Source organism: Sinocyclocheilus anshuiensis, unplaced genomic scaffold, assembly GCF_001515605.1.
Source record: "Sinocyclocheilus anshuiensis isolate Anshui unplaced genomic scaffold, SAMN03320099.WGS_v1.1 scaffold1862, whole genome shotgun sequence".
NCBI lineage: Eukaryota > Metazoa > Chordata > Actinopteri > Cypriniformes > Cyprinidae > Sinocyclocheilus > Sinocyclocheilus anshuiensis.
Genome location: NW_015546125.1, coordinates 42,003 through 57,161, shown reverse-complemented (window position 1 = coordinate 57,161; position 15,159 = coordinate 42,003). Strand labels below are relative to the sequence as shown.

Sequence of the window (15,159 nt, the reverse complement as noted above, 5' to 3'; positions counted from 1 at the left end):
ATAAGCCAAGAGGAGACTTGTTTTCCTTTGCTAAAGTAATGAAACTTTGCTTCTTTTGATCCTGTAAACAAACGTTGGTTTTCACGAGACGCACCGGCGCATGCGCAACGCTGACCCCATACGTCATTCCCCCAGAACTGCTTCTGTGTATAACTGTTGGCGCAAGCTAGATTCAAGTTATTATTACGTTTTGAATATGGATATTTTTCTTACAAAAATGCATTGATTCGCTACAGGAGGCCTTTGTTCACCCCCCGGAGCTGTGTGAGACACTTTTTTTTGTGGAAGGGTGCTTTTTATTTCACGTCATTTGAACCGAAGCACTGCAACACCCGCTGAGTACAACGATAGAGCTTGAAAGATCAAAGACAATTTTTAATATAACTCCGACTGGATTCGTCTGAAAGAAGAAAGTCATATACACCTAGGATGACTTGAGGGTGAGTAATTTATGGGCTAATTAAAATTTTTGGGTGAACTAACCCTTTAATGCTCCTAAATATTTGCTTTATTTTCTTCAAACAAAAAAATGATTTCTTATTTCTTTATTTTGATTTGGGGGTGTAATATGTCTTGGTCATATGAGATTCACCCCTGTACTGGGATTATTGAGTGACTTCTACAAACTGTGTCTGCATCCATGATGAGCATCTGTGTCAGTATCTGTTATTTAGTATGCGAGAAGTGATGCCCATACGCAAGGCTGGCACAGTGCGTTCCTATAGACTGGCTGGTGTGAACTGATAAAGGGAGAAACAGAGCGAGAATGAAAGCGTGCGTAATCTCATTAACGCAGTGTTATGAGTAAAGGCCAGCAATCATGTTTAACTGGCCTGCGGGGAATCATGAAAACTACATAAAGCTCACTCCACCTTGATCATTACTGTACACACCTCACCAGTGCACACAAACCAATGCTGCCCGTCCATACATGTTTATATTAAGGATCAAATACTTGTTTTCCAGAGGGCAGAGTGCATTACCAACATACTAAAGCACTAAACCTCTTGAGGCAATGTGCTACGGTGATTTTGCTCTGCTTCATGCTGAACAAAACGCCCTTGACTGTGGTAAATTCACTTAGAGCCAGAACTATCCATTTGATAAAACATAGAGAGGCACCATATTAAAATTCTTTACTATTTTGTCTAAATAAATAAAAATTAAAACACTAAATTTGATTATTAGTCCCTTTAAAGGAATAGTTTATCCAAAAATAAAAAATTTGCTGAAAATGTACTCACCCTGAGGCCATCCAAGATTAGTTTTCTTCATTGGAACATAGCATTACTTGCTCACCAATGGATTGTCTGCAGTGAATATGTACTGTCAGAATGAGAGTCCAAACAGCTGATAAAAACATTATAATAATCCACAAGTAATCTACATGACTGCAGTGAATTAATGTCTCGTGAAGCGAAAAACTGCATGTCTGTATTTAAAAAAAAAAAACCCACTGACATATTTGTTTAGAACTGTTTTGGACTGTTTTCACTTGAAAATGGTCTCCTGATTCAGAAGAGACAACTTTTTCCACTGGAGAAAGCAATATTATAGATAGAGGTGTGATGATTTTATCAGCTGTTTAGACTCTCATTCTGATGGCACCCATTCACTGCAGAGGATCCATTGGCGAGCAAGTAATGTAATACTAAATTTCTCCAAATATGTTCCAATGAATAAACAAACTCATTTATGTGAGTGAGCTTCGACAGCAAATGTAATCTAAATGTAAAAATGCAAGAAATGAGCATGTACAATTAAATATACAGTATCAACTAATAAAAAAAATATATATATATAAATAATAATTTTTAAAAAGCCTCTAATATCAGTTGTCAACTATTAAGGTTAAGTTGGTCATGCGAAATCAAGCTGACCAACAGAGAGCTGCTTGGTTTGAAAGTGATTTCTGTGTGAGCTACGCTATTAACAATAGACAATGTACTTTTTTTTTCAATTTACAATGTGAATATATTTATTGTACCAATCTAAATATATAAATAGAGGAAATGACAATTAAATATCTAATATTGACAGATACCAAAATTAAAATAATAATAATAATATTGGCTAATAAAAAATATGCTACCAATATATCTTGCATCCCAAATATCACAGTATTCTATGAGTGTGCGTTAGCTGCATATGCTACAATCCTTGTGAACAGCTCATCTGAGTGTGTGTTGTGATTGGTATTATGTTTCAGGCATTGTACAAATGTGGGGTCGTAGCTTGTTTTCATTTCCCAGGCTCACACGGTCAACACAGTCCTCAAAGCCTAAGACAGAAGGTAAACAGGCCGACAAAAGGACGGCCCCTGTTCCCACGGTGACCTTTGAGACCCCAGATTTGTTGTAGTTGTGTCTGTGTTAACCTGGTATGAATGGCGCCATCAGTGCAGCGTCTTTATCCTCCTTTCTGTGCCTAGCCATTCATTCACACAGTCTCATGCAGTTGTTTTCCTCTTTCTCTCTCTTAGGTGGTTGTTCCCACACGGGTTGGTCAAGTGTATGTGTATGACACGGGGAAAAATGAACAGGATGAGTATGACGTCCCCAGACACCTCCCACCCACCCAGGATATCTATGACGTGCCGCCCACCCGCACCCAGTACAGTCAACAGGTAAAGAATTAATCTGAACAGAAGCATCACATGGCCCTGTGTGCACTGATTATGTCACTGTGTTGAGTTTCATATGCACTATAATGTCCATGTGAAGGTCATTACGCTGTAGGTTATTTGATATCTAGTAATTTGTGGATGAGCCAGTTATTGATGATAATAGTCTTTAAGTGTATCTCAGATGTCTGCAGTGTGTGTGTGATAGATGATCATCACATACTCTGCCAGACTCCAGTGAAGAACCTCCACTTTCATTAATAATACAAGCAATGAGAATATAAAATCTTTCTTTGTTTCTCTTTCTTTCTTTCTTTCTTGATAATTGTCTCTCAATTTTTTGCTCCCACTTTCTCATTCACACTCTTTTGCTTTCTTTCGCTCACTCTTTTCAAAAGTAATGTTTTTCTTTTGCTCTTGTTGTTTTTCCTTTTTCTTTTGCTTCTTTCTTTAACACTCACCTTTGCTTTCTTTTGCTGACTCTTTTGATTTATCTCACTTTTTTGGTCTTTTATTTTCACTATTTTGCTTTCTTTTGCTTTGTTTATGTTCTTTCACTTTAGTTTGCTTTCTTTCACACTTCCTTTTGCTTGATTTTTTTCTTGTCTTTTGTTTTTAATTTCTGTGCTCTTTTTTCTGTTTCTTGCACACTTTCTTTTACTTTAATTTGTTCTTGCTTTCATCCTCTATCTTTCCATCTTTCATTAATTTTGACTCTTTTGCTAGCTCTTTCTTCCTCTCTCTTTATTCCTGCATCCTTATATTCCTGTTGCCTCGATGATTGCATGCCTATTTTTAGATGAGGTCATGCATTACTTGCAGGGGAAGTAGATATTTCAGTGTCTGGAGGCATTTCAAAAAGAAGGTCAGCATTGTATGTGTGTGTGAAGAAGAATATCTCGAGACTGCTGTGTGTGCACATGTGTGTGCACTGTGTGTATATGAGAGGGAATGTACTGTCAGTGAGATCAGTCCTTCAGTGCAGCACACTGCAGCACACACACACACACACACACACACACACTAGGGCAGAGGGAGACAGACAAAGCCTGGCTCACGGCAAAGGCCACGAATACCCAGACCTCAATTCCAACACACACGCAGCCTGCAGCACAGCCATACAGAGAGAATAAGAGAAACATGGATGGCAGCAAAGACCCGACCACATGCTGTAAATGACAGAGGAGTGGACTAAACAAGGCAGATGAGACGAGGCACATCACTCATTATTTTGTGTGCCAAAACACAACAGTATTTCCGGCAGAAGTGTACAAACATAAATGGCATGAAACAAACAAAACATAAAACACTGGAGGGAATTCAGTAAGAATGAATTGTGGCCACTGATAGCATTGTTTATTGCCACTTGCTATTTGCATTTTTTAGCACGTTTCACTCAATCATATAATTCACTAATCTCAGTTATTGAATCAAGCTAATTATTTAGTTATGGAGGATGTTACCATATATTAAAGCCTAGGGAAAAGAATCAGGTATTTAATTTATTCATGATAGTTAATAGTTAGCATCTCCTTAAACTGGTTCATCAGGGGTTAGTGAATAAAGTTCAGGTTTTTACACCAAAAGACCGTGCAGCAACTGTTTAGTAAATTCCCTCAATTTTCTCACTCAATTTTTTATACTGACCAAAAACGCTGGAAGCAAACCACTTCTACCTCAAAATCGCTCCAAATGTTCATTGTAACAAATCGGCATCTCTCAGATTAGAGCGATACAGAGCAAAAAACATGGTCGTTTAATCAAATGGAGCTGGCACAGAGGCTGCTGGATGCTCAATGAGAGGTTTTGGTATTCATGGGTTCTCCTGCCTTAGTCTCTGACTGCAGGCTCTCCTGGGGGTGCACAACAGATTGAAAGCCATTGTTTGGCCAGCATTATAAATGCTAATGGTGTTTGTGTAAGGATGTGTGTGATTGGTGCAGTATTGATAGAAGTGTAGAGTAGATGTGACTTCAGAAGTCCCTAGTACACATTAAAGGCATATATAAGGATTCTTCTGTGTGAATTTGTTGTTGTTACTTGAGGTGCAGATTGTTTAAATGGATGTTTGACAGTTGTGTAGCATCCCAATCTTAGAGAAGTAATAAGATTTTTAACTCTTAATATTCAAATACAAAATTTTAAATTTTCACTTTGTATGTGACACCTATTTCTGTTATAAACAATGATTACTGCTACTAGCAGGCGTTTCTGTAGAATCATCAGGAGCTCTGGGGAGAAATAAATGAAGAAGGAGTGGTATATAGGCTAATGCTTGAATTGTAACATTTTAGTTGTCCATAAAATACTGTCTTGTACTGTATGACAACAAGAAGTCTATGTCTAAGCTGCATTTGTAATAATATACATTTTCTGCCATTACAATCCTTAGAGGGCAGTTTGTGAACCACTGGTTTAAATTATTAATGCATAAGTATTAAACTAAAAATGTACAATTGAAATTTACCAGTCCCTAAGTGTGTGTGACACTTACTCTATCTCAGACAAGATTAGACTTCAGCTTAATCCAAATTCCCTTGACCTCATTTCACCCATATCAGATGCAGTAGTGGAAAAATCACACTTTTACTGCTAGCACTATAAAAGGTTTAGTGGGTTTTACTAACATTCGAGCACTGTGAGACTTTGTGTGTGTGTGTGTGTGTTTGTGGTTATTTTTTATTGTTTGTACCAGCTGAGCTGCAGGCATTATTTGATATTTATATCAGTTGTCACAGGTTTGACAGAGCATTGGGACAGGAAGTCACACTTCATTTATAGCATGTTCTGAAACTCGAGTCAATGCTGTTGTTGTAGTGTTGAGAATGCATGCATAGCTCTGTGTGTGTGGGTTTACTTAACTATACATCTGGGGGCACCCTCAACTGGAAAAAATGTTCCATAAATAAAACATGTACATTTATTCTTACAAAAATCTAAAAAGGGTTCCTTGGTGGATAGGGTTAGTCTCTAATTGAAAACTTTTTTTAGATATAAAAAACTACAGAAGTATATGATATTTCAATGTGGGGAGGTTTATTTTTACTATACCTTTGGGGCAAATTTGTCATACATAAACATAAAATGATGATAATCATATGTAGATAGAAATAAATATATGTGTATGGATATATGTCTTTGTAAAATACCTGAATTATACTACCATACAAATGTTTGGGGTGATTAAGATTATTTTTTAACTATTTATTTAGCATTGACAAATTAAATTGATCAAAAGTGAGATTAAAAGCATTTATAACATTACAAAAGATTTCTATAAAAAAAATAAATGCTGTTCTTTTGGACTTTCTATTCATCAAAAAATACAGAAAAAAATGTATCACAGTTTCCACACAAATATTCAGCAGTTTAGCTGAAGGGTCATGTGACAGTAAAGACTAGAGTGCTGAAAATTCAGATTTGCCAGAACAGGAATAAATTGCATTTTAAAATGTGTTAAAATAGAAAACTTGCAATTTTAAATTGCAATAATATTTCACAATATTATTGTTTTTACTATTTCTTTTTTAATTACATTTTTATTTTTTTCAAATAAATGCAGCCTAGGTGTACATAAGACATCAAAAACATTAACAAATTGTACTGATCCTAAACTTTTGTACAGTAGTATATGTTACAGAGTGACATGAATCACTAAAACAATGACAGTACAGAGTAGTTTGCCACAGGACAACATAGCTGGTGACTTTTATAATATTTCACACGATGTAATCTTTGTCCTTGTTGTTAAAATGGTAATTTTTTCGCTCTGCATACCTCCGCTAAGTGCTCTTCTTTACTATCGCACATGTTCAAAATCTCAGCCTGACCACAGAGCCACTGGACAGGTAGCAAAGAAAGAGAGAGATTGTGGGTGAAGGTGGAGGTCAGCATCTCTGCAGCACTGCTGATTTCCTCCAGCTGTTCCTGTCTGAGGTCGTGCTCCTGTAATCTCTCCCCATCAGTGGGAGTGTGTCCGCTATCGGGTGTACCTGTGTTCCCTTCGACCCCCATTCATCCAGTTGCCTCAATCCCAATTCTTCTCCAACATGCACAAAAAACAAGGGTGGAAGGAAAAGAGAGAAAAAGACAAAAAGGGCAAAGTATGTAGGAGAAAGTAGAAAGGAATGTAGCATAAATGAGAGAAACAGCCCCTCCCTATTAGATTCTTTTCAACTAACACAAATTTCAATTGATTTAGTATCTGTATTTTTATTAAATAGCTACTTCCTTTACAGGTCAGATCTACTTATAGCCGCAGATTTTTGTCTTGAATGTGATTTAATTCAAGTATTTACCTTATTAAAACTAGAAAATGAGTTTTATGTGTCTTTTTGACCCTGTTTCTCTCTGGGTCACAGGTTTATGATACTCCTCCCATGGCTATGAAAGGCCCACCCAGTAGAGATGGTCAGGACATCTATGACACTCCACCTAGTGTGGACAAGAGCCAGCTGCACTACCAACAAATGGTAACACTCCATTCTTGTCTCCATACAAGACTGGCACAAATCAATTACACTCCAGTTTTATTTACACCTTTGATCGGCACATTAATGGGGGTTAAAGAGATCTGTATTTCCTGAAACAAAACAACACTGATGGCCTTACAATGATGAAGTACAGCAGAATAGGATCTGTAAGCGATTTCTGTTATTTTGCTACCTTTAGCCAGACTTGGCAACTGAATTAGGCCGCCTGCTACAAACACATGCCATCCCTCCACAACTCTTCCCACTAATGACATCTCAACCAACCCAATGACAGTAAAACCCTACAATGTAAAATGATTCACAAGCACAAAGAATTTCTGATCGGCTCGTCAGTCACACAGGACACCTTTTTCAGTGTTTAATGCAAGCTGTTCCACAAAAAAAAAAAAAAAAGTCACTTGGAACACCTTCAAACTGTGTTAAGCGTTTCCAAAAAAAAAAAAAAAAAAAGTCACTTGGAACACCTTCAAACTGTGTTAATTTAGCAAATCCTAAGTGTGTATAACTTTAAATTGATTCTAGAAGTGCACAATATTTGGGTTCCATATAGACCCTTTTCACATTTAAGGGGTTTTCAGAAGCAGAAGTCGTTATCTGCTCTAATAGCAAAGAAAAAGCCCACAATAGTGTTTATATGAGGTTCCTAAAGAGGAAAAAAGTACTGAGAGATTGATTATGCTGATTAGAAGGGACAAAGATGTCAAATCTGCCATCAGCATTATCTAGTTTCCTGTATTTTAATACCAAGGTAATAAAACAGAAAGTATAGTGTTATAAATGTATATAGATTTTTTTTTAAGTGTCTATTGGTTATCATCCAACTTTAGACATTGTTCATTTTCATTTCCTCTATTTTGTACTAAAGTACAGAGTATTCAAAATTATTATGTTTAAGGGATGAAGTAGTGAATATCAGAAGAATAGCCCAAAAGAATTAAGATATAAGTAGAATGCAAGGAGAGGGGAAAAGCAAAAGAAACGGAAGAAAGAAGGAGAAGAAAAAGTAAAGTGTAAAGGTAAGATTAGAAAAGAAGGTAAGAATCAGAGTAGGAACAATATATATATCCATTTATCCATATTAGAGGTCTAGAGATTAATAGAGATGTTAGAGATTTTTGGCATTTTTTAATTAATCGGCATCGGCCGATTGTGCTGCAAATTAGGCCGATTTATAGGCAGGCGCACTGGTGGGCAGCTAAGCGTTGTTGCGGAAATCCCTCTGGCTGGCTGCGGGAGACGGAGCAGCTCACGCTCTGCGGGCTGCAGCCGCGACTTGTTCACACATAACCTCAGCAGCCAGCGCACTCTTCAGCAGTTATGAGCAGCAGGCAGTGCAATATGTGTGAAATCTTTTATTTTTGTTACCACTATGGCCATTTGACTTATAGCAGTGTCCTGTGTTTCATGTACATTGAGTTATTTGTGGCAGCTCATCACAATATCAAAACTGACCGCCACAAATAGATTTTCCAAAAGGCTTATACTTCATTGAATAAAACGAGCGCTTCACGTTTCAAAATTAAAATGCAGGTGTTTTTATATGAATGTATCTTTGAAAAGAACCGACTGTCTTCAGAACAGCTTCGATGTCATTTTCATTTCGTCTTTCCTGTAATGCCTGATGGCGTTTGTGAGCAGTGCTTATTTGATTACAGCCGTTACCGGGGAAACCGCTATATCTCCAGCTCCCAAAGCGCCTCCTGCTGGCAGAGATTTAATTTGCAGTCTGTGGGAAACACTGGTGTCTGTCGGCAAAGATAAACAAAAAGCATCCTTCAGAACTGTTTTGAGAATGTGCTTAAGTTTTGAGCCATGTATTATTACTCTAAATTGGGCTACTACTACCATTACTATCTTGTACCCTGCAATAATCATTTGCACAAACTCACTTTTATGAGATGAATAGGGAAAAAAAAGAAAATCGGACCAAAAAATCTGCATCATATATCAGCTATCGGCAGCCCTGATTTCTAAATATCGGCATCGGCCAGTGAAAAACCCGGACTGCGGCTCTCTAGGACCGAACTTGCCTACCCCTGGGCTAGGTCATCGTGAACTGTCAAATAATGCGGTTAAAAATAGATGTGTGGTTAGACATAGTGTCCACAACTTTAGAAAAAATATAGGAAAATAAGCACTTTTAAATATCATATTTTACATATTCAAAAACACAGTTTCTAGAAAAGAACATCTAGTACCGTTAATGACTAGTTCTGAAAAACATCATTACTCGGGCAGTGAATATACATAAAATAAAAAAAAAACATAAATGAGTAACAGTATTTGAATATAAATATATAATGAGGATTAATATAAGCATAAACACAAAATAAAAAAAACAATAAATCATAAATCATAAACGAATACATGGATATGAAAATCAAGGAAAATAGAACAAAGTTGATTATTTGGATACATCACCTTCTAAAGCTTACTTTAAGTTGATCTTTAAAAACACTAATAATTTAATAACACTGTTAAATGTCTTTAGCAAATTTCAAAATGCATATCCATTTTTAACATTTTAATATTTATTAAACATAATATTATAATGTTGTGATGCCTAAATTCACTTTATCATTTAAAATGATTGTATTGGCCAGCATTTTAATATCGGTACATTCCTAATGAGTTCAGTTATGATCATACAAGGCTAGTTTTGGTAAACACATTATTTCTCTTTACAGGTGTATGACATTCCTCCATCTGTCAGCAAAGATGTTCCAGATGGTCCAATCAGGGAGGAAACGTACGACGTTCCTCCTCACTTTGCCAAGATGAAGAGTCTGGAGAATCAAAACCAGGCCTATCTATCTCAGATCCCAGGCGGTCCCGAGCCTCCCATACCAGAGGATGTCTATGATGTTCCTCCTCCTCAGCTAATAGGAAAACGTCAGCCTGAGGGCCAGGAGATTTATGACATCCCTGCCAGCCTGCGAAAGGGCAGCCCACAGGACCACCATCCTGCAGATGTGTATGACTTCCCCCGCGAGAGACCAGCGGGCGAAGAATCAGGCGACTATGTGTACGATGTGCCTCCGCAGGTGGTGCGTGACGCAGGCATCATATATCGGCCATCGGCTGCCCTGATTTCTAAATATCGGCATCGGCCAGTGAAAAACCCATATTGGTCGACCTCTACTCCATATACTTATCCATTCTATCATATTGTTGTATCAGGGGTAGGCAAGTTCGGTCCTAGAGAGCCGCAGTCCTCAGCCTGCGAAAGGGCAGCCCACAGGACCACCATCCTGCAGATGTGTATGACTTCCCCCGCGAGAGACCAGCGGGCGAAGAATCAGGCGACTATGTGTACGATGTGCCTCCGCAGGTGGTGCGTGACGCAGCGGCCACCGAGGAGCTCACTGTGAGTTTCAAACGCCTGTCGGCGTCCAGCACGGGAAGCACCCGCAGCAACCTCTCAATGTCCTCTTTAGACATGGTGCCGGTGCGGGAATCTTCCGGGCCCGGCCGCCTGCTGCTCCTGGATCTAGACCAGGCCATGGAGCGACTGTCCCGTCATCAACAGGCCGTGGAGAGCTCAGTGTCCCTCCTCATGTCATTCATCAGTGGGAACTGGCGCAGCCCCACTCAGATGGAGTCCAACCTCCCTGCCATCCGACAGGCCGTGGACCGCATTCGTGTGGCTGTCAGGGACCTGCTGGAGTTCGCCAGAGGTGCCGTAGCCAACGCCACCCAGGCCACCGACCGTACACTGCAGACCAAGCTCAGCAAGCAGGTGCAGAAGATGGAGGAGGCCTTCCAAGGTCTGGTGAGGTACAGTCAGGCACTGGACTCCTTGGGCTGGTCCCCCGCGGCTTTGATGGCACCTTCTACAGGCACCGGTGGGGACGACCTAGACCGGCTGGTCATGTGTGCCCGTGGCGTGCCCGACGACACGAAGCAGTTAGCATCGTTTCTCCATGGCAATGCCTCTTTGCTCTTCAAACGGACAAACAAACAGCAGCAACTGCCGTTGCCGCCTGTCCCTCATACTGGTGACATGCTGGGTCAGCTGACGAACAACAACAACATCTCAGCCTATCAGTCAGGCACACCTGAACGGGCTAACATCCAGTCCCGCCCATTACCCTCCCCTCCCAAATTCTCAGCCGAGGAAGAGACTGCAGACAGGCCATACGAGACAACAGAGGAGGGTTGGATGGAGGATTACGACTATGTCCATTTACAGGTACGCTAAATATAAAGTCATTGCAAAATATTAATTTGTTTCCTTTTGAGAACAGTATCCAGGTGTATGTTCTCAGTCACTGATATAATCAATGGACTACATGCATCTTTATGTGGGCTCTGCCTGTAATCCCCAATGTGTCAAGCCTCAGGCCTTTTCATCAATCACTATGACTGCATGTGCAGACCTGCTTTTCCTTAAAGCCCACATATATCTTCCTTTAGCACAAGCTGTTGCACATCTGCTGTGTGGTTCTGTCAAAACTTCCAGTGAAACTGAGCAGACAAGATGAATTTTGTTCAGTCACACAGATATTTCTTCATCTTTTAGTCAGGTCATGCATATGTTTTTTTCATTAGCAGTCCTGGCTTATTTGGGGCCCTAGGCAAAACAAGAAAATACGAAAAAAAAAAAATAAATAAAATAAAAAACTTGCTTAGTTTATTCAATATTGCAACGCAAACAGGCCCTGGTATATAGTTTATTTTTTATATATTTTATTTATTATATATTATTTTTAGTATATATCATTGTATGATTTTATTATAAACTGTATAATTTAATTATAAAAACTGTTATATAATATATTATATTATATAGTATTTTATTTTTAATAGTTTTGTGAAAGCTATGACTCAGTTGGGCTGACCATATTTGCTCATTTCTACCACAGTGTTTTAGACAAACACTTTTTTATCTACAATAATTGTGCAATTTAAATATCAGAGAGATATATTGTTTTAAGTTGCATTTAAAAATCCTTTTAGCTCACAAATCAGAGGGGGCATGTTTGAATGGGCATAGGATTTCTGTACAGTAATATTTTCCACAGAAAATGTGTCGAGTTTCACAGTGATATTACATTGCCCCCTGGTGGACTAAACTGACATTTTTTCAGTGCACATTAATTGAATTGAAGGAACTCAATGGATGGGATTCAATTTTGTTTTTTATTTAAAAACAGTGGGAACAGTTGTATGTTGGTTGTGGCTTCGTAAAAAATTATTTGCTTATGCACAAGTAATTTAACCTGATCTTGTACTTTTTTGCTTTAAAGTTGTGACTTAAGTTTTTAACATGCATTACTATTGTCTACCCACCTATCCATAGACAGTAAACTATTTATTCATTACAAAACGTATTTTCATTTTCTATTTTAGGGTAAAGAAGAGTTTGAAAAGACCCAAAGACAGCTGTTGGAAAAAGGGAGCATCAAACACAATAAGACTCTGCTGGAACAACAACAGGTATATGAGACTATAACACCTTATTCACAGAACTCTCTACAAAGTGACACAATATCATTTTGTCGAGGGAGTTTAACAATTTAGAAATTCATCTAATAAAATAACACCAATAAATGCAATAATCACATTAAAGCCCTCAAATATGGCAGAAATATGGCAGGCATCATGGTATTTATATAAATGTATTTACATTTATTATAAATTTGTAAATTATTTATATACATTTATTTATATACTTCATGATGCCTTTCAAAGCCACATGTAGTTGTGCATTATTCAAATTTTTTTAAATATAATAATTTATATACGTCTTATATAAATACATACAGTACGTAAACAAATAAATGATTAAATAATGTCATATTTTATTTGTATATATATATGCAATGTAACACTTTTTACAACAGTATTTTTTGTTTGTCTATTAAATACAATATTACTCGCTCATGTCCCCAACAGCTGAAGCAGTTTGAACGACTGGAGCAGGAGGTCTCCCGACCAATCAACAATGATATTTCGGCCTGGACTCCGCCCTCTCACTACCTGCAGACGCCGCGCAGTAAGCTGTGCATGGGCGACCGGCAGCTGCTGCTCTTTTACATGGAGCAGTGCGAGGCCAACATCACCACGCTCACCAACGCCATCGACGCGTTCTACTCCTCCATCAGCAACAACCAGCCGCCCAAAATCTTCGTCGCCCACAGCAAATTCGTCATCCTCAGCGCTCACAAGCTCGTCTTCATTGGAGACACGCTCTCCAGGCAAGCCAAGTCTCCCGAGGTTCGCACAAGGGTGGCCCAGCACAGCAACACACTATGCGAAAAGCTCAAAGACATTGTGGTCAGCACCAAGACAGCAGCCCTGCAGTACCCCTCGCCAGGGGCTGCAAGAGACATGACAGAGAGGGTGCGGGAGCTCGCTGGCTGCACCCAGCAGTTCCGCATGGCACTCAATCAGCTACTGGCCATGTGAGTGCAAGGGTGAACGCGCCCCGGGACAGTATAGGCACAGAGCCTGTTTTAAACTCACTGGACAAATGTACCCTATGCCACGAGCTTTTAATCTCCAAAAAAGACAAGCTGATGAATGGGCAGAGCCATTGGTTGTAAATGAATCATTGTAAATATTTAAGTTGCTGTATGTTGGGGACAGTGTAATGGGGCAAATGCAGACGGTTGAGGAACTTTTTGAACAAGGGAGGAGAAAGAGAAGGAAAATATCTAAAGAGTAGATTTAAGACATTATGCATTATTATAGCTAAACTGTAATTATTGCTCTGATTATTATAATTGTCATCATTAATATTATGAGATACTGACTTAAGGTGTTTAAGGTTTTAAACGTGTATGTAGAAGTACAACCATTTCCATAGAAGATCAACAATGGAGGCTTTTTTAATGAATTGTGCATGTTGGAAGCAAAAATGGCATTTAACATTTATCCTTTTGCTGTTGCTGTTGTTCAAAGAGGCTGAATGCAAAGCATGCTGGGAGTGAGCCTATTGGCAGACATGAGACATTCTTCTTATTTACTGTGAGAGTTCAGGTGTCTTATTTACACATATTTAACAATGCAAAGCAACAAAAAGCGGTGAAGAACACATCATCCAATTTGGACTACTTTTGAAATTTTTGCGAAAATTTCATGAAATATTCCCTGCCTGTAAGATCTCAAATGCCTGCTCATGGCTGCGCCTCTCTGACATGTTTTAGGCTAGTTTGATAACATATCATGTCGTTATTTGAGATCTGATTATGTTCATAAGAAGAGTGAATATTTAGTCCTTCAGCATCATTTGACCTCCACTGTAGTGCCACTTCCTGCTGGACAGGTGCATTGTGGCAACAACATCCTGAGAGTCCCTGATTTTATTTCTGTCCTTTGTCTCTCAGATATCACACCTCATCCAACACAGACTGAGGCGTTCAGTGCACAAATATACTATATCCAAAACCAGCTTGTGTAAAACTCTTCCTCCAATGCATCTGTTTCTGAATGGAAACCTGAACCACCTGCCTCAACTTCCCTCGCCCTGTCTTCGAACTCCCAGTTGGTTGTATTCTAAATTTAAGAATATGTCAGAAAAGTAGTTTAATGAAATTTATTAAACTTTTTAAGTACTGCAACATGTTGTTGTGCATATAGTCAAAATCCTTATCCAGTCGAAAAAAAAAGAAAGAAAAAAGAAGCATTTAAGCCAAACGGAGACCTAATATATGTTGTACTGTTATTCTGTTCTCAAGTCTGTGTTCAAGGATTTGAATGATATTGACATATGTTACTGTAAATTGCATAACTGGAAATATGTTTATTATATTTTCATTAAAAAAATTCCAGTCCATCTTGCTATTAATCATGTTATTTAGTGATACAAGTTAATTTAAAACATATACATTTAATACATTTTCATACATTGTTCAAATCGTTCTCAATGTAATACAGATGTGAATTGACAAAGCAAACTGATCATCATGCCAATCACATGTCTGGTACTCATCTGAAACTAAACAAAGTGGTCAAACAACCATGCACAGTGTTTCCTTTCCTGTTTCTGTTTTAGCATTTAGCACCCGGTTAATGTGCAATGGTGTTCAGTGTCCCATT

The 15,159-nt window shown here is 38.5% G+C and overlaps 1 protein-coding gene across 4 annotated transcripts in view; it reads left to right on the top strand.

Moving 5' to 3' along the window:
* LOC107701029 (breast cancer anti-estrogen resistance protein 1-like) overlaps positions 1 to 14,890 on the top strand; it is a 91,630-nt gene extending 76,740 nt beyond the window's left edge. For 3 of the 4 annotated variants that reach the window (XM_016502941.1, XM_016502942.1, XM_016502940.1), the window contains exons 3-8: positions 2,483 to 2,626; positions 6,985 to 7,095; positions 9,804 to 10,160; positions 10,448 to 11,308; positions 12,469 to 12,555; positions 13,015 to 14,890. In XM_016502941.1, the coding sequence (XP_016358427.1) occupies positions 2,483 to 2,626; positions 6,985 to 7,095; positions 9,804 to 10,160; positions 10,448 to 11,308; positions 12,469 to 12,555; positions 13,015 to 13,527 (2,073 nt within the window). In that variant the 3' untranslated portion in view covers positions 13,528 to 14,890. The remainder of the gene's footprint in view (positions 1 to 2,482; positions 2,627 to 6,984; positions 7,096 to 9,803; positions 10,161 to 10,447; positions 11,309 to 12,468; positions 12,556 to 13,014) is intronic. The other variant, XM_016502943.1, reaches the window with a different exon arrangement.
* The last annotated feature ends 269 nt before the right edge of the window (positions 14,891 to 15,159 follow it).